The sequence below is a fragment of the Lathamus discolor genome, chromosome 24, assembly GCF_037157495.1.
Source record: "Lathamus discolor isolate bLatDis1 chromosome 24, bLatDis1.hap1, whole genome shotgun sequence".
Classification (NCBI taxonomy): Eukaryota; Metazoa; Chordata; class Aves; order Psittaciformes; family Psittacidae; genus Lathamus; species Lathamus discolor.
Window position 1 is genome coordinate 2,477,891 of NC_088907.1, and position 23,081 is coordinate 2,500,971.

The 23,081-nt window shown below is 65.3% G+C and overlaps 3 protein-coding genes across 3 annotated transcripts; all 3 read right to left on the reverse strand.

Annotated features, from left to right (window-relative positions):
* Positions 1-1,486: 1,486 nt before the first annotated feature.
* NTRK1 (neurotrophic receptor tyrosine kinase 1) lies at positions 1,487-8,168 on the reverse strand. Its single transcript, XM_065660027.1, has 17 exons — positions 7,984-8,168; positions 6,940-7,014; positions 6,704-6,775; positions 6,270-6,338; positions 5,884-6,038; positions 5,646-5,794; positions 5,420-5,546; positions 5,003-5,332; positions 4,817-4,834; positions 4,581-4,639; positions 4,313-4,415; positions 3,602-3,748; positions 3,356-3,486; positions 3,097-3,269; positions 2,226-2,466; positions 1,789-1,947; positions 1,487-1,707 (listed from the first exon to the last, which is right to left on the reverse strand). Exons 1-17 carry the CDS (start codon positions 8,166-8,168, stop codon positions 1,522-1,524), a joined length of 2,379 nt encoding a protein of 792 aa, XP_065516099.1. The 3' UTR covers positions 1,487-1,521.
* Positions 8,169-8,662: 494 nt separating this feature from the next.
* On the reverse strand, positions 8,663-20,175 carry INSRR (insulin receptor related receptor). The gene is given in 25 exon segments (XM_065659820.1): positions 8,663-9,367; positions 9,516-9,650; positions 9,746-9,875; positions 10,307-10,466; positions 10,583-10,693; positions 10,774-11,003; positions 11,802-11,872; positions 11,965-12,073; positions 13,020-13,185; positions 13,796-13,932; positions 14,043-14,215; positions 14,217-14,303; positions 14,388-14,429; positions 14,726-14,921; positions 15,016-15,183; positions 15,260-15,498; positions 15,617-15,743; positions 15,812-16,026; positions 16,114-16,226; positions 16,228-16,259; positions 16,372-16,384; positions 16,386-16,515; positions 16,905-17,220; positions 18,506-19,060; positions 19,993-20,175. Coding segments are annotated over 25 exon segments (4,002 nt in total). The 5' UTR covers positions 20,087-20,175; the 3' UTR covers positions 8,663-9,114.
* On the reverse strand, positions 20,070-23,007 carry LOC136003843 (putative proline-rich protein 21). The gene is made up of 5 exons (XM_065659822.1): positions 22,305-23,007; positions 22,058-22,222; positions 21,427-21,716; positions 20,518-21,193; positions 20,070-20,206 (listed from the first exon to the last, which is right to left on the reverse strand). Exons 2-5 carry the CDS (start codon positions 22,109-22,111, stop codon positions 20,162-20,164), a joined length of 1,065 nt encoding a protein of 354 aa, XP_065515894.1. The 5' UTR covers positions 22,112-22,222; positions 22,305-23,007; the 3' UTR covers positions 20,070-20,161.
* Positions 23,008-23,081: the final 74 nt, after the last annotated feature.

Here is a 23,081-nt window from a genome sequence, read left to right on the forward strand (position 1 = left end):
GAGATAAGAGGGGAAAGAGGCCATAAATCAGCAGAGGAGCGGGGCAGGAGGGACCCCAAGGAGGACGGAGCCGGGCGGGGGGGGGGGGGGGCTCGGGCGGCCGCGTTGTGCTCCGCGGGGCTCGCATCCTGCCCGCAGCAGCTCCCCAGGGCACAGGGAGAGGGCTCGGAGCTGGGTCCAGCCCCACTGCGGGGATGGAGCACAGGGGCTGGGGCTGCTCCATCCAGCGCCGGCCACGCCGGGTCCTGAGCCCCTTGGCTCCCGCTCGCCCCTGCCTCAGTTTCCCCTCCGAGCCCCCCTTTTCCTCCTGCTTATCTCGGGTCGTGGTGGGTAACAAAAGAGCTGCCAGGCCCGGCCTAATGAGCCAGATGGAATCAATTCAGCTCCATTACGGTCAGATCCAGGTCTCGACCATTACCAAGGCGGCCGGAGAGCCCGAGGGGGGATGATGGAGTGGATGCTACAGGGCATGTGATAACCCCCTGGCTCCGATGAGGGCTGTGGGGAAGGGGGGGAGTTCATCCTTTGGCTTTGTGCTGTAGAGTCCTATCCAGCCCCCTGGACCCATCGGTAACGGGACCCAGGCACCAGGCTGAGGTATGGCAAGAGCATCCTGGAGGGATGCTGAGCCCCATGGCTCCCTCTCTGCGTCTGCTGACAGAGACATCCTCCCTGCATCCCGGGCACACATCCTCCCTGCATCCCGGGCACGCATCATCCCTGCATCCCGGGCACACATCATCCCTGCATCCTGGACACACATCATCCCTGCATCCCAGACACATATAATCCCTGCATCCCGTGCACACATCATCCCTGCATCCCAGGCGCACAACATCCCTGCATCCCTGGCATGCATCATCCCTGCATCCCGGGCACACATCATCCCTGCATCCTGGGCACACATCATCCCTGCATCCCGTGCACACATCATCCCTGCATCCTGGACACACATCATCCCTGCATCCTGGGCACACATCATCCCTGCATCCTGGGCACACATCATCCCTGCATCCCTCGCACACATCATCCCTGCATCCCATGCACATCCTCTCCTCGCACCACAAGCTCCTTGCTCCAAAACCTTCCTCTTTTTCCCCCAAAGCCGCTCCAATCCCACCCGGAGCCAGCGGGTCCCAGTGTCCCAGTGCGGGGGGAGCCGGACAGCTTTATTAGGGACCGGTTGTGCTGCAGAGCGGAGCATCCCACCAGCCAGGGACCGGGATGAAGGAGCAGCCAAGCCACCAAGTGCCCAAACCACCCCCATTAGAGCTGAGCCCCCAGCGCCAACAGCGACCCCGAGTCTGTGCTGGGGGCTCCCAGCTCTGCCCCAGCAGCCTTGGGGGACCCCCAGCCCAGCCCCGAAGCCCCCCCCGGGGCGCTGGGAAGGGCATTTTCCACTATAAATAAGGTTTCGTTCCTCTCCCCCCTCCCTTGGAGCATCAACCCGGGGGGGATCCATGGGGCTGGAGGCAACGGGGATCAGCAGGGAGCAGAGGGTGCTTGGAGGGGGGGTCCCCCTCAGCCCAGGATGTCCAGGTAGATGGGGGGGGTCTTGACCAGGGCTTGGAGCTGGCTGTGGATGTCCTGGATGGGCCGGCGCTGCTGCGGCTCCCGCTGCCAGCAGCTCTGCATGATGGAGTACACCTCGGAGGGACACGTGCGGGGCCGCTCCAGCTCCCGGCCCTGCGTGATGCACTCGATGGCCTGCGGGAATACGGGATGGAGATGGAATAACGCCCCCCCCCCGGGGCTCTGACACCATCCTCTGCCCCCCCCATATCCCACCTCGGTGTTGGAGAGCTGGTACCAGGGCTGCTTCCCGTAGGTGAAGATCTCCCAGAGCACGACGCCGAAGCTCCAGATATCGCTCTCGGTGGTGAACTTACGGTAGAGGATGCTCTCGGGGGGCATCCAGCGGATGGGCAGCATGGTCCTGCCCCCCACCTGCCCGCAGCGGGGCCATCAGTGGGGCAGGGACCCCCCGTTTGCCCCCCTCAAGCCCCCAGATGTGCCTCAGATTAGAGCTGGTTTAACACTGAGGGTGCCCGGGGAAGCCCCAACCCTGGCAGTGCTCAAGGCCACGCTGGAGCTCCCTGCTCTAGGGGAAGGTGCCCATGGAACTGGATGGGCTTTAAGGTGCCTCCAGCCCACCCCAGACTGGGCTGCTGTGATTGAGCGCGGATGGGCACGGCTCTGGGATGGAAGCGGAGCACCCGGCTCACCCGGTAGTAGTCGGTGCTGTAGATATCCCGGGACATCCCGAAGTCCCCGATCTTCACCACCAGGTCGTGGCCCACCAGGCAGTTGCGGGTGGCCAGGTCCCGGTGGACGAAGTGGAGCGAGGCGAGGTAGACCATGCCGGAGGCGATCTGCGTGGCGATCTGCAGCAGGCGGCTCAGCGTCAGCGGCCCGCAGGGCTGCCCCTGCCCCTGCTCCAGCATCTTGGCATCGGGGCCATGGGACCTGCCGGGCACAGGGGCTGCTCGGAGCCGGGTACCGGGGGGAATGAGGTGGGGGGGTAAAGGCAGAGAGGGGCAGTGCCAGGAAGGATGCGCCACGGAGCTGCCAGGGGACGCTGCCCCTGCCCGTGGGGCTTTGAGCTCCGTCCATCCCAAAGCATTCCCCGGCCCCACGGCACGCACGGAGCCTGCCGGGGGGCGAACGGGGGGCGCGGGGGGGGCCGCATCCAGCAGCTCTGCCTTTGATGCCGAGCGCTGCTGACAGCGGGAGCTGGGGCGGGGGGGGTTCTGCTCGGCACAACCATTAATGCCAAGTCCCATAACGATAATCACAGCAGCCACGTCTCAGAGCTCAGCGCGGCCACTAAAGCGATGCCTCTGGCAGCTCCCCCCCCCCCCGTCTAGCAGCAATACCTGGGGGGGCAATCGAAAAGTCTCTGCTCATTCCAGCTGATGGCCAATCTCTCTCTATTTGAGCCTCTCAGACAGCTAATCTAATCAATATTGCAAGGAGGGCTGCATTAGCAGGGAGCAGGCTGGCAGCGCTGATGGAGCGGCCATGGAAAAGGAGCGGGGGGGGGGGGGGGGGGGGGGGCTGCGACCCCACACACCCCCCCCCCCTCCCCAGGCCCACCTGAGGAAGCGGTTGAGGTCCCCGTGCTTCATGTACTCGAAGACCATGATGAGGGGCTCGCCCTCGGTGCAGACGCCGTAGAACTTGACGATGTGCTCGTGCTGCAGCACCGTCAGCAGCTCGGCCTCACGCTGGAAGTCCAGGCGGGCGCTTTCCGTCACCTCCTTCAGTGCCTGCGGGGAGGCGGCATCAAACACCCCCCCCCCCACCATGGACACCCCCAGCAGCACCATCAAACCCCCCCCCCTCCTCCCCTCACCTTCACAGCCACCAGCATCTTCTCCTGCTCCGGGAGGAGGTTGTAGCACTCGGCCAAGAAAACCTTCCCGAAGGCGCCTTCCCCCAGCTCCCACTTGAGCACAATGTCCCGACGCTGCACGTGGTGCACGCCTGGGGGGGACCCCGACCCATCAGTGCCCCCCCTCCCCGCACCAGGGCTGAGGCACTGGGAGGATGCTCTTGGTGTCGTGTGTGTGTCCCCCCCCCCTCCCCTTCCAGCCCTTACAGGCGTCGCAGAAGTACTGGGGGTTCTCGATGAAGTTGCTCTTCAGCCCCTCCAGTTTGCTCTCGGCCGAGGACAAGGCGCTGCTGCCCAGGTTCATGAAGTGCAGCGACATGGCCAGGTCGTCCTCTTGGGCCAGCACGGCCGAGCCTTGCAGGGACAAGGCCAAAGCCATCATGGGGGGGGGGGGGGGTCCCACGGAGCCCTCCCCAGCCGGCGCTGCCAGTGCCAGGCTCTGCCGAGCATCCCCTCAGCCCGGCCGGCCCCTGGGGGCCAGGCAGCCCCATCAAACCCATTTAGAGGCTGAATCTATTCCAGGAGTGAATTAGCAGCTGCTGCCTGTGCTGCCGGCGGGGGGGGCAGCACCCGCCACGGTCCCCATCAGCGTCCCCAGCGGAGTCACCCCCAGTGGTCCCCATCAACGTCCCCCCCAGCATCCCCACCCAGAGTTCCCATTAATGGCCCCAAACCTGGTCCACATCAACGGGCTCAGCCCTGGTCCCCATTAACATCCCCCTCAGTGGTCCCCATTAACATCCCCCTCAGTGGTCCCCATCAATGTCCATACCTGCGGTCCCCATCAACATCCCCATCAGCATCCCCCATCCTTGGTCCCCATCAGCATCCCTGCTGTGGTCCCCCTCCCCGCCGTTGTGTCCCAGCCCTGGGTGCCCCGATGCCCAGTGCCTGTCCCCGCGGGGGGGGGACACTCACGGTTGATGCCGAACTTGGAGCGGCGCCCGCACTTGTTGAGCGCGATGAGCATGAGCGAGAGGAAGAGGGAGGCGAACACGGCCAGGGCCACGGCCACCGAGACCTGGCCACAGCGGGGACAGGCCCTTGGTAACGGCCACAGAGCCCAGGGGAAACCGAGGCACGGGAGCGCTGCCCTTCAGCCCCATCGCATCCCGCTCGGCTCTGGGCCCTAAGGCTTTGTCCCCCCCTTTTTGGGGTGTCCCCCAGCCGCAGAGCACCCCCTCACCCCGAACGCGTGCTCATCCGCCGTCTCCACGGGCCCATCCAATGAGCTGTTCCTGGTCCCTGGGGCAGGAGAAGGGTGTGGGGTGAGTATGGGGCAGGGGGCCCCCATTGTATGGGGTGGCCCCAGTGAGGGGGGGCACCGGGGATGGCAACGCTCCTGCAGCGCAGGGATGGGGGTGCCCAGCATCAGCCTTGTTGGGGCAGGGGTTGTACCCACTGCAGTGCCCGGTCACTCACCCAGTGGAGACAGAGACACTGGTGCAGCCCAGAGGGAGAGAGAAAGGAGAAAACCTCGTTATTCCAAAGCCAAAGGAGGAAAACCCTCGCTATTCCCTGCCTTTCCCTTCTCCCACCCCTGCGGAACCTGACCCACACCGGAGCCGCACACAAAGCCACGGAGATGGAGCCCCCGGCAGCACCCACCGGGAATGGGCTCCTCGGGGCTGAAGCTGAAGGGGTTCTCCATGAAGCGGCCCTGGACGCTGCGGGCAGCGCTCCCCAGGGGATTGCGGAGCACGAGGGTGTAGTTGCCGTTGTTGACGTGCGTGGGGCGGTTGAGCTGGAGGCAGCCGTGCAGCACCGTGGAGTTGTGCTCGTACTCCACGATGCGCGTGTGGATGTAGGGCCCTTCGGTCAGGGCCGAGCCGTTGAAGAGCCAGCGGATGCTGGGAGCGGGGTTGCCGTCCACGGAGAACGGGATGCACCAGAAGTGCTGCGGGATGGCCTCGTGCAGCAGCAGGATCACGGGGGGGACTAAAGGGGACCCACACAGGGAGCAGGATGGGTGCCGGAGCCAGAGCCCGCACCCCGACCCCGCTCCAGCCCCCTCGGGCTGCTCACAGGTGACGTTCAGCACCACGCTGTCCTCCGCCGGCCCCACCACGTTCTCTGCCCGGCACGTCAGGTCCTTGCGGTTGAGGCTGGAGGAGACGTTGCTGATCTCCAGGATGAGCTCCTGGTCCGAGAGCTGCGGGAGCATCGGGATGAGCAAACATCCCCCATGGCCATGGTGGGGCAGCGATGGGGCCGTGCCCCGCTGAGGTTGAGCCCCACGGCCCTGACTTGCCTTGGTGACCACGGGCAGCTCGGGGCCCACGTCGGGGAGCACCCACTCGGCGGTGCCCGGCGGCTCGGCCGCGATGAGGCAGGTGAGGTTGATGCTGTCCCCTTGGCGCAGCGCGGCTCCGGGGGGCTCGATGCGGACGGTCGGGGGCTCTGCCCGGGGCACGGGGGTGAGCGGGGCCGGGTGTGTGTCCCCCCCCCTCCCCTCAAGAGGGCTCAGGAAGGGGGGGACCAGCACCTACCGCAGGCGCGCAGGGGCCGGCTCCCCAGTGGCACCAGTGCGGAGCCATCCCAGCAGCCCAGGGACTGGTTGCCCAGGTCGGGCCGGCTCCCGATGTGCCAGAGCTGCAGCCAGCGGAGGCCGCAGGAGCAGTTGAAGGGGTTCCCCACCAGGACGCTGAGATGGGGCAGGGAAGAGGACAAGGACTCACCACGGGAGAGCATTCCCAATCCCACTGATCCTGCCCCGAGCCGGACGCCACAAGGCCCCCGTCCCCATCCCCACACCGGGGCTGTCAGAGCCTCCCTCTCCCTGCATCCCCAGCCCAGTCCCTGCCTCCTCGGCACCGCAGGGTGCATCCCCGGCCAGGGATGCTCCGCACCCATCTTCCCCTTCCCCACCACTCACAGCTCTTGCAGGGGCAGGTGCTGGAAGCTCTTCCAGGAGAGGCTTTGCAGCTCGTTGGAGGAGAGATTCCTGCCGGGATGGAGCCCATCAACCGCCCCTTCCCACCGCAGACCCCATCCTGCATCACCCGACCCTGGCACCGGGTCACACCGTGACCAAGCAAAACCACCTCTGCCACGGTGCCACCGGCTGCCAGGCGAGAAGGGAGCCCCACGCACCCCAGGACAGGGCCCGTCCCCCCCGCACCAGCGCAGCACAGAGCTCCCGGGGGGGCAGAAGGCCCCCAGGTCGATGGTTTCCCACTCAGTAGCAGAGCCCCACATGTGTGTCCCCCCCCGCGGTGCGGTGACAGCATCGATCCGGTCACCCTGCACCGGGGCTGAGCGCCTGCAGGGATGGGGAAGGGAGCTGAGGGGGGGCACACACACACTCACACATGGCTCAGCCTGGGGGTGTCCAGGAAGGCATCGTCAGCGATGTGCTGCAGCCCCGACCTGGAGATGGTGCTGCGGGAGGCAAGGGCTGAGCGCCCGCAACGGGACCCCCGAATCCCCATCCGGGGAGCGTCCCCCCTTTGTCTCCCTGCTGCGGGATCGAGCTCCACGCACCAGCCTCCCCCCACGGCCCCGGACAGGGACCCCCCCCCCCCCCCGGCCCCCGGGGTGCTCACAGGCTCCGCAGCTCCCGCAGCATCCTGGTGTCAGCCCGGGTCAGGGCCGTCAGCGCCCGCTGGTTCTCGATGACCCTGGGGGGGCAGAGGTGGGGATTGGGGGGCAGCGAAGGGCACCCCGCGCCGGGGGCTGCCAGGGAGCACAGGGGGAGGGAGGCACCGGGTGCCTTCCCCCCCCCCCCTTCCCGTGTTCCTAAGGCAGGGGGGGAAGGAAAACCCCTTTGGCAGTGGGGACTGCTCCTGCAACCCCGAATTGTCAGGTGCTAAGTGGGGATTCAGACCCCCACCGAGAGGGGGTTGGTTCCACTGTGACCCCCGTGGGGGGGTTCCACGTGGATGAGGCTGTGGGGATGGGGCAGGGGGGTCTCTTGGGGGACCCCCGTCCCCACCCAGTGAACAAAGAGCTGATGCAGCATCCCCGGCACTTGGGGAAACTGAGGCACGGAGACAACGCCGCAGCCAGCCCCGGTAGTGCGGCACGGCCAGGGCTGAACGGGGGGGGTCCTGCACCCCCTCCCACTCCAGTACCTTCCTCTGCAAACCACTCCGGAAGAGGGGCAAGAGCAGAGATCCTCCAAACCATCACGTTCGGGGTGCCCAGCCCCAGCCCCATCACCCCAGCAGCAGCAGCCCCCAGGCCCCTTGCTCTGTCCCCAAACCCATCACCCCCAGCTCCATCGCTCCATTGCTCCATCACTCCCAGCTCCATCGCTCCGTCACCCCCAGCTCCATCACTCCATCACCCCCAGCTCCATCACTCCATCTCCCCCAGCTCCATCACTCCATCACCCCCAGCTCCATCACTCCATCACCCCCAGCTCCATCACTCCATCTCCCCCAGCTCCATCGCTCCGTCACCCCCAGCTCCATCGCTCCATCACCCCCAGCTCCATCACTCCATCACCCCCAGCTCCATCGCTCCGTCTCCCCCAGCTCCATCGCTCCGTCACCACACGCCTCAGACCCAGCATCACCACCTCCATCACTCCCAGCCTGGGCTCTGCCACCCTCAGCTCTATTGCCCTGCCTCCTAGCCCCACTCACACGTCGGTGAAGCCGCCGCTCCCCAGCAGCCGCTCCAGGCTGCTCACGGTGCCGGGCTCCCGGCAGAGCACGGAGCCGGCCCGGGGGCAGCGGCAGCCCCGGGGGCAGGGACCGGCAGCGCCCGGGGCGGGCAGCAGCAGCAGCAGCAGCGCTGCCAGGCAGAGCCAGGCGGGCAGCGGCGGCATCGCGGGGCCGGGGCCGCCGTCCCTCGCACTTGCCCGGCAGCCCGAGCACGGGGCCGTGCGGGGCTTAAGAGCCAAGCAGGGACCGGCCCCCCGGGAGGGGCCGCGGCTCCCCCCGCCCCGGCACCGCCCCCGGCGCCCCCCGGCCGGGGTGGAGCGGGGCAGGAGCCCTCCGGACCGGGGGCACCCGGAGCCCCCGAGCCCATCACGGCCCCCGCCCCGGGGGAGACCCCAGAATCCCAGCGCAGGACGGGGCTGCCCTGGCTCCTGCAGCGTTGGGGTGCGGAGAGGCTGGAGACGGGGGGCGTTTGGTGGCCCCAACACCGCCCCCCCCCCCCCAGAGCCGCTGCCCGCCGCATCCTGCCCCGTTCCTTGGTTTAATCCCGGTCCGGGCGCCGCAGGAAGCGGATGGGGCTGGGGGGGGGGGGGGAATGGAAACCCCCATGAGCTGCACCCCCCCCTTCGCCGTGACCCCCCCCAAACCAGGCACCGCCGCGTCCGAGCTTCATCCCCCCTTTATTCGCGCTCATCCCATGGGCACAGATCAGGCAGAGGAGCCCCTTACCCAGAGCAGCGGAGCCCAGTGCTGGGGATGGGAGGGGGGGGCAGCGGAGAGCCCCGCGCCTCAGTTTCCCCTCGTGTAAAAGAGGGGGGGACCCGGTTGCTGGTTGGTGGGGGGGGACCCAGACCCCATTTCCCTCCCCTCCCCAAACGATAAGGGCAGACCAAGGCGGTCTCCGTCCATCCGGTGCCTTCCCTCTCCTTCCCCTCGGCTCCGGGCACCCCAATATATTCCTAGGGGAAACGCGCCCCATGGAGCATCCTGCTTTTGCCCACCACCCCTTTCCCAAGGCACCCTCTCCTCGGAAGCAATAAATAACACAGGGGGGGTCCCGGCGGTGGGGGGGTGGCCGGGGGATGCAGAGTCCAAGGACACTCCGGGATGGGCTCAGGCCATCCCATTGGGAAGCCGGCTGGAGCCGTGGTCCTTCGGGGAAGGCGGCGGGGACGCGGAGGGCTCGTCCTTCCCATGGGGTTGATCCACGTCGGCATCGGGGGGTTCTCCGGAGCCACCGCGGCTGTAGAAGAAGGAGAGGGTGCGGAAAGCGGGGGCCATGTGGTCCTTGATGCTCTCCAGGAGCTGGATGAAGGAAGGGCGCTGCCGCGGGTTCTGCTGCCAGCACAGGCCCATCAGCTCGTGCCTGCAGGAGAAGAGGCACCGCTGGGCTTGGGGCGCATCCCAAAGGACCCAGGGACCAGACCCCGGGGTGATGGGCGCGAGGCTGGGCTCTCTGAGCAGCACAAGGGGAGGGCTTGGGGGGGGGGGGTCTCCACCATCCCCACACTCACAGTTTGTCGGGGCAGTTCTCCGGGCGCTCCAGGACCCCGTTGTCCATGACGAAGCGCAGGACCTGCTCGTTGGACATGCCCTGGTAGGGCTGCTCGGCCAGCGTGGCGATCTCCCACAGCACCACCCCGAAGGACCTGCAGCACCACGGCACTCAAGTGGGCCACGTCCCCAGCCCACCACCCCCCCCCAACCCAGCCCCACATAGGGCTCCCAGCGCCCCAGCACCCACCACACATCGGACTGCGTGTTGAAGATGCCGTCCTTGAGGGCCTCTGGGGACATCCAGCGCACGGGGAGCAGCCCCTTGCCCCCCTTCCGGTAATAATCCGTCTCGTAGATATCCCGGGTCATGCCGAAATCTGGGGGGGAGGAAGAGGAGGAGATGGGGAGTGAGCACCGGGATGCTCCCTGCAGCGCTGGGTGCAGCTCTGGGGTCCTCAGCATCAGGACATGGAGCTGTTGGATCACATCCGGATGAGCAGGGGCTGGAGCAGCTCCCATAGGAGCCAGGCTGGGAACATTGGGGCTGGTTCAGCCTGGAGAAGAGAAGGTTCCAGGGAGACCTCAGAGCAGCTCCAGTGCCTAAAGGGGCTACAAGAAACCCGGAGAGGGGCTTTGGGCAAGGGATGCAGGGCCAGGACGAGGGGAACGGCTTTAACGTGGTTGCACGGGGCTTGGAGCATCCTCCTCTAGTGGAAGGTGCCCCTGCCCGTGTGTCGTGGTTGGAGCTGGAGGAGCTTTAAGGTCCCTTCCACCCAACCCTGTGTGGGGCTCTGTGTGGGGCTGGCACCTCCAATCTTGACGGTGAAGTCCTCGGACACCATGCAGTTGCGGGCAGCCAGGTCCCGGTGCACGAACTTGTTGGCGTTGAGGTAGGCCATGCCGTCGGCGATCTCCCCGGCCATCTGGATCATGTCCTTGAGCGACGGCGGCGGCAGCCCAGGGTTGTTCTACACCACGCACAGAGACCCGGGGCTGGGGGATGCTCCAGGTCTCCCCCCTACCCCAGCGATGGGGTGGGGGTCCCTGCGCCCATGGGCACTGTGGGACGTGGCCAGCCCCTCACCTCGGCGTCAGGCCGGAGCGAGCGCAGGTAACTCTTCAGGTCCCCGCGTGTCATCAGCTCCATGATGACCAGGGCTGGCTGGCCCTGGGACACGACGCCGAGCAGACGGACCTGGGGGGCACAAAGAGGGGTGGCCGGTTTGTGGCCAGACCCCTCCGTGCCCCCTCCGTCCCCCTTGGCCCCCCACCTACCACGTGGTGGCACTTGAAGGCTTTCATGACGGAGGCCTCGTTGAGGAACTCGATGCGCTCCCGCATGGTGGCCAGCTCATTGACCGTCTTCAGGGCCACCTTGGTCTCCTCGCCCTCAGCATCCAGCCCCAGCAGCAGCCCCTCGTACACCATCCCGAAGGAGCCCTGCCCCAGCTCCCGGATCACCGTGATCCTCTCCCGCGACACCTCCCACTCGTCGGGAATGTACACTGCAAGGTGAGGGGGTCCCGCTCTCACCATCACCGTCCCCCTCCCTGCCGCTATCTCCATCTCCATCCTCATCCCATTCATCCCATCTCCATCCTTGTCCCCATCCCCATCTCCATCCCATCGCCTTCCTTGTCCCCATTCTCACCCTCATCCCCATTCCCATCTCCATTCCCAGCCGCATTTCCATCTTCACAACCCTGTCTTCATCTTCATCCCCATCCCCATCTCCATCACATCACCATCCTTGTCCCCATTCTCATCTCCATTCCTAGCCACATCTCCATCTTCACAACCCTGTCCTGATCTTCATCCCCATCCTCATCCCCATCCCCATCACATCACCATCCTTGTCCCCATTCTCATCCTCATCCCCATTCCCAGCCACATCTCCATCTTCACGACCCTGTCCTGATCTTCATCCCCATCCTCATCCCCATCCCCATCACATCACCATCCTTGTCCCCATTCTCATCCTCATCCCCATTCCCAGCCACATCTCCATCTTCACGACCCTGTCCTGATCTTCATCCCCATCCTCATCCCCATCACATCATCATCCTTGTCCCCATCTCCGTCCTTGTCCTCATCCCCATCTCCATCACATTCCCATCCCCATCCCCATACTCATCCCCATCCCCATCTCCACTTTCATCCACAGCTACATCCCATCCAATCCCCATCCCCATCTGCATCCCCATCCCCATCTCCACTTTCATCCACAGCTACATCCCATCCCATCCCATCCCATCCCCATTCCCATCCCATCCCAAAGGAAGGCCCTGCCCGTCCCCACGCACTGTCCGAGGTGCTGAAGTACTCGGGGTTGACGGAGGCGTAGAGCGTCCCGCTGGGGTATCCATCGTTGCTCCTGCCAGGGGTGGCATCACTCAGAGGATGGGGCCGAGGGCTCGGTGCCACCGCCCCACATCCCGGCCCCGGCGCCACGGGGATGGTCGCTACCTCTTCTTGTTGTAGAAGAAGACGAAGATGGCGAGGCAGGAGATGAGCACCATGAGCACCACGGGCGCCACCGTGAGCAGGACGTAGAAGCTGTTGGACTCCTCCTCGGCTGCTGGGAGCAGGCGGCCGTGGGCGCTCAGCCCACCCCACACGTTGCAGGATGCATCCCACCACCACCACCAGCTCCCCAGCCCAGCAGCACCCACTGGTGCCTGGGTGTCCCCATCCCAGAGCATCCCCTGATCCTCCAGTGTCCCCCAGTCCCCCAACTCCCCGGTCCGGTGAAGGATGGGAGAAGACTGGCCTGGATGAAAGGGAGCTTTGGCTGGAAATCAGGGATAAAAGGAACGTTGGTGACCTTTGGAAGAAGGAGCAGGCAACTCAGGAGGACCACAGGGTTGTGCAGGGAGAAAATTAAAGGGGCCAAAGCCTGACTAGAACTTAATCTGGTTACTGCTGTAAAAGATGGAATCACGGAATGGTTTGGGTTGGAAGGGACCTTAAAGCTCCCCCAGCTCTAGCCCTTGCCACGGGCAGGGACACCTTGAGCTGGAGCAGGGTGCTCCAAGCCCCATCCAACCTGGCCGGGAGCAATGAAAATGCCTCTGCAAAGACATTAACACCAAAAGGACGGTGAAGGAGATTCTCCATCCTCTGTTGGATGCAGAGGGAAACAGCGGCAAAGGCTGAGAAGGTCGAGGCACTTAATGCCACCTTTGCCTCTGTGTAAGAGCGAGAGCCGTTGTCCTGGGGGTCCCAAGCCCCCTGGGCTGGAAGACAAGGGCAGGGAGCACCTTGAAGCCCACATCAGCCAAGGGGCAATGGTCAGGGGCCTTCCCCACCACTTGCACACGCGCAGGTCTACGGGGCCGGATGGGAGCCACTGCGAGAGCTGACAGAAGCTCCCCCCAAGCCACTTCCCATCGTTTCTGAGCAGCCCCGGTTGGCTGGAGGCTCCCAACCCCAGCAGCATCCCCGACCCCCAGCTCCCTGCCCCACAGCCCATGCCCACGGCTGGGGACCCCGCTGGTGGCCCCCCTGTCCCTTGTGGGTACCTGGCCCCAGGATGTAGAACTTGATGAGCCCCGTCCATGAGCCGTTGCCGGCCAAAGAGGTGGCCCGGACCTTGGCCGAGTAGTTTCCCGGCTGGAGCAGGGCCAGGTGGACCCCTCCGTACTTGGAATAGCGGTGGCGAGACACACAGACAACGGTGGTGACCTCCTGGGGGGGACAACGGTGGGGTGGCAATGGGGCTGCGTTGCCCCCAGCCATGCATGGGCCTCGGGGGAGGGAGGTGAGATGATGGGAAGGGGATGGGATAGGGATGAGGATGCAGATGAGGATGGGGATGGGATGGGGATGGGGAGCAGATGGGATGGGGATGAGGATGGGATGGGGATGAGAATGGGAAGGGGAAAGGGTGGGGATAGAACGAGAAGGAGAAGGGATGGGGATGTGATGGGGATGGGATGGAGATGGGATGGGGATGGGATGGAGATGGGATGGGGATGGGATGGGATGGGGATAGGATGGGGTGGGGATGGGGATGGGATGGGGATGGGATGGAGATGGGATGGGGATGGGATGGGGTGGGGATGGGGATGGGAATGAGAATGGGAAGGGGAAAGGGTGGGGATAGAACGGGAAGGGGAAGAGATGGGGATGGAGAGGGGATGGGATGGGGATAGGGTGGGGATGGGATGGGGTGGAGATGGGGTGGAGATGGGATGGGGACGGGATGGGGACGGGATGGGGACAGGATGGGAAGCGATCATTGGGTGCTTGCCCCCATAACCAGAAGCATCAGGGGGTGCTGCGGGGGGGTCCTCACCTCGCTCTCGCGGCTGTACTTGATCTCGTACTTGAGGATGAGCCCGTTGGGGTTGCGGGGCTCCTCCCAGCGCAGCAGGACGCTGTTCTTCCCCGCCGGCTCCCACGTCACATTCCCGGGAATGTTGTCAGCTTGCACTGGAGTTGGGGGGCACGGAGGAGCTCAGCTCCCATCACCACCCCCATCCAGCCCACGTGGAAGGGCTCCCGGCGCCTTCCGGCCCCATGGAAGCAGGCTCTGGACCTACGCTCGGGCATGGTCCTGGCGAAGACGAAGGTGGAGGCGCTGCAGCCCACGGTGTGCGCGGCGTGGTTGCAGGCGTGGATGTCGATGCGGTACTCGGTGAAGTGCCGCAGGCGCGAGAGCACCGCGCGGTCCCGAACCACCTTGTCCTCGAAGATCTGGAAGTGGGGTTTTGGGGGTGCCGCGCGGCGGCGCCGCAGGCTCCAGCCAGGACGCGTTGGTCGGGGACGCGGCGGCCACCAGGTCCCTGCGGCGCTTCGGGGTCCTGAAGGATACAGGGAGGGATGGAGCGGGGTTGGGGGGGCTCCCCAGAGCTGAGCAGGGAAGGGCTGGTGTGGGCCCCGCTCACCTCTGCGGGTTCTTGTTGATGGACGTCACCTTCCAAGGCGGCCTGGAAGAGTGGGAAACTGGTTAAAGGATCCATCAGGAGCAGCCTCCGGACCCTCATCCATGCGTCCTCCCCCAGGAATCACACCCTGCACGTGCTGGACAACCAGAGCCGGCAGCGGCTCTGGGACCGGAGCCGCCACATCCTCTCCATCCCCATGGGCAGGATGCACTTTGCCTTCAAGCCCCAGCTGTGCCTGGCTCAGATCTACCCCATGGAGGAGGTGACGGGCACCAAGGAGCGGCAGAGCAAGGCTGAGTCCAACCCTCGCACCAACGGGGACCCCCCTTGGCCGTCACCTGGGGATGATGATGGAGCTGTGGAGGAAGTTCTCAAACTTCTTCTGGAAGGACTCGGCCTCCCCCTGCATGTGGAGCTGCCCATCGGCCGGGCGGCACGGGCAGCACCGCTCCTCCGCATCCTGCTCCCCCTCGGCGCCGTCTCCATCACCGGCCCCGAAGCGGGTGTCCGCGCTGCTCGTGGGCAGCTTCAGGCCTGCGGGTAGAGATGGGCAGGGCTGGAGGCGATCGCGGAGCCTGGCTCGGCGCGAGCATCCCTGTCCCCAGCCGCCGCACTCATCCGGCCTCACCTTTGTGGCAGTAGTCGTTGACGTAGAGCTCCATGTCCTCAGCCAGCTGCTGCCACAGCACCAGGTAGTAGGTGATGTTGCCGTTGCGCTGCGTCGGTGGCTTCCAACGCACCACGATGTGGGAGGAGGAGTTGGACATGGAGATGACGTCCCGGGGCACCGTCGGGGCTGGGTGGACGTGGGGATGTCAGCGCCCTTCCGGGGCTCCGCCGTGGGCGCCCGCGGCGCCGGCCCCATCCCTTACCCGCTGGCATGGTGCGGATGTAGACCACCTCGCTCTGCGCCCCGTAGTTGCGCCCTTCCTCGGCCGTGGTGAGGGTGATGGCGCGCACGAAGATGGCGTATTGAGTCCAGGGCCGCAGGTTGAGCAGGGCCACGCCGGGCTCCTGCTCGCTGCTGAGCGGCAGCTCCACGTCCAGCACGTTCCAGCTCTGTGCCCCGCACGCGTCCTGCCCCACGTACTCCGACACGTTCTGGAAGGGTCTGCCCCACACATCCAGGCGTCGGGGTCCCCTCCCGGCCACGCAACCCCCGGGGTCCAGGAGGACCCCACGGGATGGGGCTCCCGAGCCCTGCACGAGGGTGGATGGGGACCACTCACGACTCCTTGTAGTAGACGATGAAGCTGAGGAGATCCCGGTACTCAGGGGGCCGGTACCGCTCCCACTTGAGGAAGATGCGGTCGGACTCGGTGACGTTGGAGGTGAAGCGCAGGGGCTGGGTCTTGCCTGTGCAGGGGAGGGAGGGTTGGGGCAGGCTCTTGAGATGCCACCGCGCTCGCCGGCGCCGTACTCACAGGACGCCCGGTCCCCGTTGGTGCGAGGGTTGATCTCGGCCTTGTTCTGCCGCCCCTTGGTGCCCGTCACCTCCTCCATGCGGTAGATCTCGGCCAGGCACAGCTTGGGGTTGAAGGCGAAGTACATCTTGCCCACGGGGATGGAGAGGACGTGGTGGCTCCAGTCCCAGAGCTGCTGCAGGTTCTGGTTGTCCAGCACGTACAGGGTGTAATTCCTGGAAGAGACATGGATGGAAGAGGTAGGAATGGGCACCCCAAAGCCATTCGTCCCCCCCGGACCCAACCCCATGCCCCATCCTCACCCATCAACCATGGAGTCACCGCGGATCAGCTTGAGGTTCTTGAAGAAGGACAAGGAGACGAGGGCGAAGGAGTGCTTGATCTTCAGGAAGCCCGTGATGGTCTCGATGAGGCCCCAGGCTGCTCTGCAGCTCCGAGGCCAGGTTATCTGGGGACAAGCCACCGGTGTGAGGACCCCCCCCCCCCCCCCCATTCATCCACCCCTCTCCTTGCCCCCCGGGCAGGGGGTGGGATGCAGGGAGGCAGGAGCCAGCACTCACAGCCCCGGCGGATGGTTCACGATGAGGTTGCCCTCAACCAGGGTGCAGCCGCCCAGCTCCTGCGCCGCCCGCGTCGAGTCGATGGTCTTGGTGCCCACCTTGCAGGCCTTGGGGCACAGCCCCTCGCACTTGTGGCAGAACATGCTGCAGGCAGGAAGGGACGGGCACAGGACCAGGGAAGCAGGGAATCAGTGGGGGTTGGAAGCGCCTGTCAGCTCATCCAGGTGCCAACGGCCAAGGACACCGCTAACCCACGGCACCGAGAGCCGCAGCTGCTCCAGCCCTGCCTTGAGCAGCCCGGTCCAATGGGGCAGGAATTGCTCCTCAGCTCCATCCAAGCCTCCCCTGGGGCAGCTTGAGGCCGTTTTCTCCCATCCCATCCCTTGGGAGCAGAGCCCCCATCCCGGCCCCATCCTCCTGTCGGGTCGGCAGCGACCAGGTCCCCGTTCCCCCCACCCCTCCCCGAGCTTTCCCTTCTCCCGGTCCCTCTGCTCCCCATCACCCGGGCCCCCGCTGCCCGCTCGCATCCCGACCTGCTCCCGTTCCTGCTGTACCCCGCGGGGCACTCGGAGAGGCACTGCCGCTGGTGGAGCACGAACTCGGAGGCATGGCGAGGGTTGCCGGAGACCTTGCGCAGGCTGGCGCAGTACTCGGCGGTCACGCAGCGCCAGCCCTCGTACTCGTAGGTGCGGGGGTGGGCAGGAGGGGCAGGCACTGGCCCTGGAACTGGAAGTGGCGGGCAGGCGACGCAGGCGCGGCCGTCCCGGGGCCGCCCGCAGCCCCCCAGGCACTCGGCGTGGCAGCACTCGCCCGAGGCCGTGCAGGCGGAGCCCGCACCGCAGGGACACACTGCGAGGGGACAGGGCACGGGGTGCGTGGGGCGGGGAGCTCGTCCTGCTCCAGCCCCTGCCCCGGGCAGGGACCCCGTCCTCTGGAGCAGGATGCTCCGAGCCCCCGTGTCCCAACCCTGGCCTTGAGCACTGCCAGGGATGGGGCAGCCTCAGCACCCTCACAGGGCAGAGCTTCTGCCTTATCTCCAACCTGAACTTGCCCTGGTTCAGTTTGAACCCATCACCCTTGTCCTATCGCTCCAGTCCCTGATGCAGGTCCCTCTCCAGCATCTTTGCAGCCCCCTTCAGACACTGGGAGCTGCTCGGAGGTGTTCACACAAAATAAGATGTAGGGATGAAGGAGATGGGTGATGCGGAATGGAAGGAGGGGGCAGGTGCATAACGGGGGTGAAGGGATAAAGGGAAAGAAAGAGGGAGGGAGGAACCAAAGGAAGGGAAGGGGAGGGAAGGGAAAGGAGAGGAGAGGGAAGGAAAGAAGGAAAAAAAGGAAGGGAAGAGAAGGGAAGAGAAGGGAAGGGAGGGAAGGGAAGTGGGGAAGGGAAGGAAGGAGGAAGGGAAGGGAGGAAGGAAGGGAAGGGAAGGGAGGAAGGGAAGGGAAGGGAAGGGAAGGGAAGGGAAGGGAAGGGAAGGGAAGGGAAGGGAAGGGAAGGGAAGGGAAGGGAAAGGGAAGGGAAAGGGAAGGGAAGGGAAAGGGAAGGGAAAGGGAAGGGAAGGGAAAGGGAAGGGAAAGGGAAGGGAAGGGAAGGGAAGGGAAAGGAAGGGAAGGGAAGGGAAGGGAAGGGAAGGGAAGGGAAGGGAAGGGAAGGGAAAGGGAAGGGAAGGGAAAGGAAGGGAAGGGAAAGGGAAGGGAAGGGAAAGGGAAGGGAAGGGAAAGGGAAGGGAAAGGGAAGGGAAAGGGAAGGGAAGGGAAGGGAAAGGGAAGGGAAAGGAAGGGAAGGGAAGGGAAAGGGAAGGGAAAGGGAAGGGAAGGGAAGGGAAGGGAAGGGAAGGGAAGGGAAGGGAAGGGAAAGGGAAGGGAAGGGAAGGCTGTGGCTGTGGTTGTGGCTGTGGCTGTGGCTGTGGCTGCGGCTGCGTCGCGGTGCCCGGCGGCGGTGCCGCGGCCGCGATAAGGATCGCTGTTTACTGTACACACCCCCTGCCCAGCCTCCTGTTTACAGCAAACGAGCCCGGGAGGGGCCCGCGGTGACCTCGCACCGGGCCAGCGGCAGCGGGGATGCTACAGCGCGGCTCCGGTTACCCCCCCCCCGGCCTCCCCAGGGCCGAGCGGCCCCGTCGGTACCCACCCTTCTGGCAGTAGCCGGAGGTCCAGCAGCGGTACTCGAGGCGCCCGTTGACGCTGGTCTGCGCGCACGGCTTCTCCACGTCCAGGATGCCCGGGCAGACGTCGGCGCACTCCGCGGCCGGTTTGTTACCCACGATGTAGGGGTTGTCCCCGGCGTCGGGCGGCAGCAGCAGCCCCCAGTCGATGGTGGAGAGGTGGCAGAGCTCCTGGTTGCGCTCGATGCGCACGGAGCCGCGCAGGATGTGGCCCAGGCTGTGCAGCCCCACGTCCCGCAGGTGCGGCATCTCGAAGATGACCAAGGCGTAGCTGAAGAAGAGGTTGGTGCCGCGGATGACCGAGAGGTTGGGGAAGAGATCCCGGAGGCTTTCGAGCCCGTACACGCGGAACAGGAGCAGGTACTCGGTGATCATGAGCAGGCGGGGGAAGCTGAGCCCGCGGAAGTCCTCGGCGCCCGTGGTGAACATGAGCAGGATCTGGAGGTTGCCCTCGATGATGGAGCAGTTCTCCAGCTTCTGGAGCTGGGAGACGTCGTTGCGGATGTCCATGCTGCCGCAGACTGCGGTGGCGACAAGTTGGGGGGGGAACACACACACACACACACACACACAACACGCTGTGGGCAGCGGGGATGGGGCAGCTGCCCCCCAGCACCACCACGCACCGGGGGGGCCGATGCTGCTGCTGCCGGGCAGCCGCGGCTGTGGTGGATGGGGTGACAGGAGCGGCTGTGACAGAAGCGCAGGGGTGATGCTAACGAGGGCTGGCTCCTGTCTCGCCTCCTGTCAGCCCCACACCACGGCCCTGAGCCCCGCGGGGGTCAGGATGCTCCGTGGGGAGCTCACGGCATCTTCCCCCCCCCCCCCCATAGATGTGTGGTGATGCAGGCCCTGCTCAGCATTCCCAGTGACCCCCCACTGGCTTTGCCATGGTGGGGCTTTCCTATCCACAGAGTGGGAATATCGCAGGAGCATCCCGCACCGCCCAGCGCAAGCAGGGATGCAAGGAGAAGGCAGCAGCTGCCCGGTTGCAGCAGCCCCAGCCCGGGCCCTGGGGCTGAGTGATGAGACCCCAGCGATGGGACCTCATGGATGCACATGGGCGCAGGGACCCTCTGCGGGGGCAGCGGGGACGGGGGGCAGGACAGACCCTGATCCCGGACGTGCCCCGTCGGAGCCGGGACATTCCCCACCATGGCCATAGGAGCCACAGGACCACCCCCCGTTCCCTTTTCCATTCACCCCCATTAACAGCGCTGCCCATGGCTCCTTCCCACCATTCCAGCTCCCAGCTCCAGCCAAACCTCCCACCACGCTCCCTTCTTCCCATCCCAACAAATGAAGGCGGGGGGGGGGGGGGGGTCCCCCACTCTCCTCCTCCTGGATGGGGGATTCAGAGCACACGGGGAGGGAAACCGAGGCAGGAAGCACCCAAAGAGCTTTGCACCCCCCCATACACAGCCCCCCCATCCCATCCCATCCCAGCACTTACTTTCGGACGGCGCCCGCACCGGGGGCAGCGGGAGGGGGCCCAGGAGCAGCAGCATCACCCCCAGCCGCAGGGCGCCCCGCACCCTGGTCCCCATCCCCGCCGGGACCCCGGCCCCGTCCTGCTTTGGGCGCTGCTGCTCCGTGGCCGGGCGCTGCCCCTATGGAGCGCGCTATGGGGCAGGGGCGGCCCCGCGGCCCCTCCGCGTTGTTGTCGGCTGCCGCACACCAAATATTTAGCCTGAAAACTGCGCGGGCCGCGGCCAGCGCTTGTTTGGGAAATAGAGGAGGGCAAACACCGGGCCCCCCCCCGCCGGGATGGGCCGGGAAGCGGGGAAGGGCTGAGCCGCTCCGGGGTCCCCGCCTGGGCAGCAGCATCCAGGGATGCAGCGGGCGCCGGTGGAGCCCCCGGTGCGGCACAGGGTGACCCCCCCCCGGAGCACGGGGCCGGGACCCCACGGTCCCCCCGCTGCGGGAGTGGGAGGAGGTGCGGGAGAGGAGCGTGGATGAGGGGAGGGTGAGGTCTTACTGTAGGGCTGAGCAGAGGGGAGGGTCCGGCCATGGGGCAGCCCCAGGGATGGAGGGAGGGATGGTGGAGGGAGGGGTGGATATAGGGATGGAGGGAGAGAGGGAGGGAGGGGTGGATGGATATAGGGATGGATGGATGGAGGGATGGATGGAGGGAGGGAGGGAGAGAGGAAGGGGTGGATGGATAGAGGGATGGATGGATAGAAGGATGGATGGATATAGAGATGGATGGATGGAGGGATGGATAGATGGATGGAGGGAGAGAGGAAGGGATGGATGGATAGAGGGATGGATGGATGTAAGGATGGATGGATAGAGGGATGGACGGATATAAGGATGGATGGATATAGAGATGGATGGATAGATGGATGGATGGAGGGATGGATGGAGGGAGTGAGGGATGGATGGATATAAGGATGGATGGATATAAGGATGTTTGGATATAGAGATGGATGGATGGATGGAGGGAGTGAGTGAGGGAGGGTTGGATGGATACAGGGATGGATGGATGGAGGGAAGGAGGGACGGATGGATAGAGGGATGGATGGATAGAGGGATGGAGGGATGGGAAGATGGGGGCAGGATCTGGCCGCAGGTCCCAAGAGAAGCTCTCTGCTGGAAAAAGCCGTTCAGGGGCAATTCCGGTGTCTGGAGCAGCCGGATCCGTTCTGCAGCCGCTGTCCCCAAACAAGGGTTGAGAACAGGAAACGCGGCTGGTGGCTGCCATGGGGGAAGTGGGTGCGAGGGTGCAGGGAGGGATGTGGGGCTCTTAAGGTGGAGAGAGCCAAGGCTGGCGCCTCGGGATGCAGGAGGGCACCGGGAGCCATCCCCATCCCCATCCCGGCTCTGCAGAGCCCATTGCAGCCCATTGGATGAGCCATTGCCAGCTCTAATCCCTGTTATCACACACCTTGTGCCAGCGCAGGGCTGGCTCCGGAGCGGGCAGCACCAGGAGGGAATCGCGGCTGACATGGAATCATGGAATCCACCAGGGTGGAAAAGCCCTTCAAGCTCCTCCAGTCCAACCATTCCCAGCACTGCCAAGGCCCCCCCTAACCCATGGCACCGAGGGCCTCGGCTCCACGGTGTGGGACCACTTCCAGGGATGGAGACTCCAGCCCTGCCCTGGGAAGCGCCCATGGGATGGAGCTGACGGCGCTGGCAGCTTCCCCTGGGCTCAGCTCTGCTCCCGGTGCCATCCTGCTGGGATGTTTCCTATCACCCAAGGCTTCCGCAGCTCCATCGCCGCTTCCTGCCCCTTGCAGGCAGCCGAGGCGCAGGCACAGCCCCCCCCATCCCATCGGCTCCAGCCACGGACCCCCAGCCCCTGCGTGCCCGGGGGGGGGTCGGGGTTTGCGCTGGGATGGGAGGGAGGTCCCAGGGAAGCACCCGCAGGGGCTCCTTCACCGCCAAAGGAAGCCTTTGGAGGCAGGAGAGCTCCAGGGCCTTTATCCCAGCTCCCCTCTAGCCCTAAACATGAGCCCTTACGCATGGAATAGGAATAGGAAAAGGGCTTCAACCTCCAGGACTCCACAACCCACCCGAGGCCGCAGAGGAAGGGTTTGGGAGCAGAGCTCCAGCCCCGGCTCCGCCATCACCGCGCTCCAAGCGGGAATGCCGAGGGTCAGGAATCCACTCCACAGCCGAGCGAAACCCAGCGCCCATGCCCTCGGCCGAGTGTTTCAGCCCCGGCTGCGCACCAGCATCTGCTCGGAGGGGAAACCAAGGCTGCTCCCAAACCGTGGGCTTGCGGCCTTCCTGTGGAAAGGGAGAACGGATGCGGGATACCTGGAGCAAGGAGCCGAGCGCCGAGGGCCGGACGCGGATGTGACTGAGTTCATTGCAAAGTTTATTCCTTTATCAAATCTCTCGCTGGAGGCCTGGGCTCTACAGGGGAGAGAGCAATAAATTACTCACCAGTGACTTTATTCTGCTCATCCAACGCTCCAAAGGGGCTCCAAAAGTACTAAAACATCCCGGGAAGTCACCCGGGAATGGGGGGGGGGGGGGGGGCTTTAAAGCGCTCTAAGGAAAGGTTTCACTCAGGGTTGCTTGGTTTGAACAGGAAACAGGGGAGAAACCCCCCCTTTGGGAGTCCTAAATCCAACAACAAAGAGAAGCTGCTTTACAACACTAAAACCCGTGGTGGGAATGGGAGGGCATCGCCAGCTCTGGCCCCTTTAGCAACAGAATGAGGCCACTGAGGTTTGGCTGCAGGGAGGGGTCTGGGCAGGAGGAAGAGGGGGGGGGACAGGAAAGGTACAGACACACACGGAGCATCTCAATCCGAAAGCACCTCGGGATCCTGCCTGCGCTCACAGCCGGGCTGCTCCCAGCTCCGACCTGCAAAAGGAGCTTCCCCTCCGCACCTGGAGGCTGCTGGAGCCGAGAACAGGAGCAGGGACTCAGCATCCCTCGACCAGACTCCAACAGCGGGTGGGTGAGAGGGGCTCGGGAGCTGCTCAGCCCCGAGGATGCCCCCCACTCAAAGGACCACAAAAGAAGGGGGCAAAAAGGCCAGGCTTGCTCTTGGAAGCGTCTTTCCCAGAGGCCAATCCCGCTCCG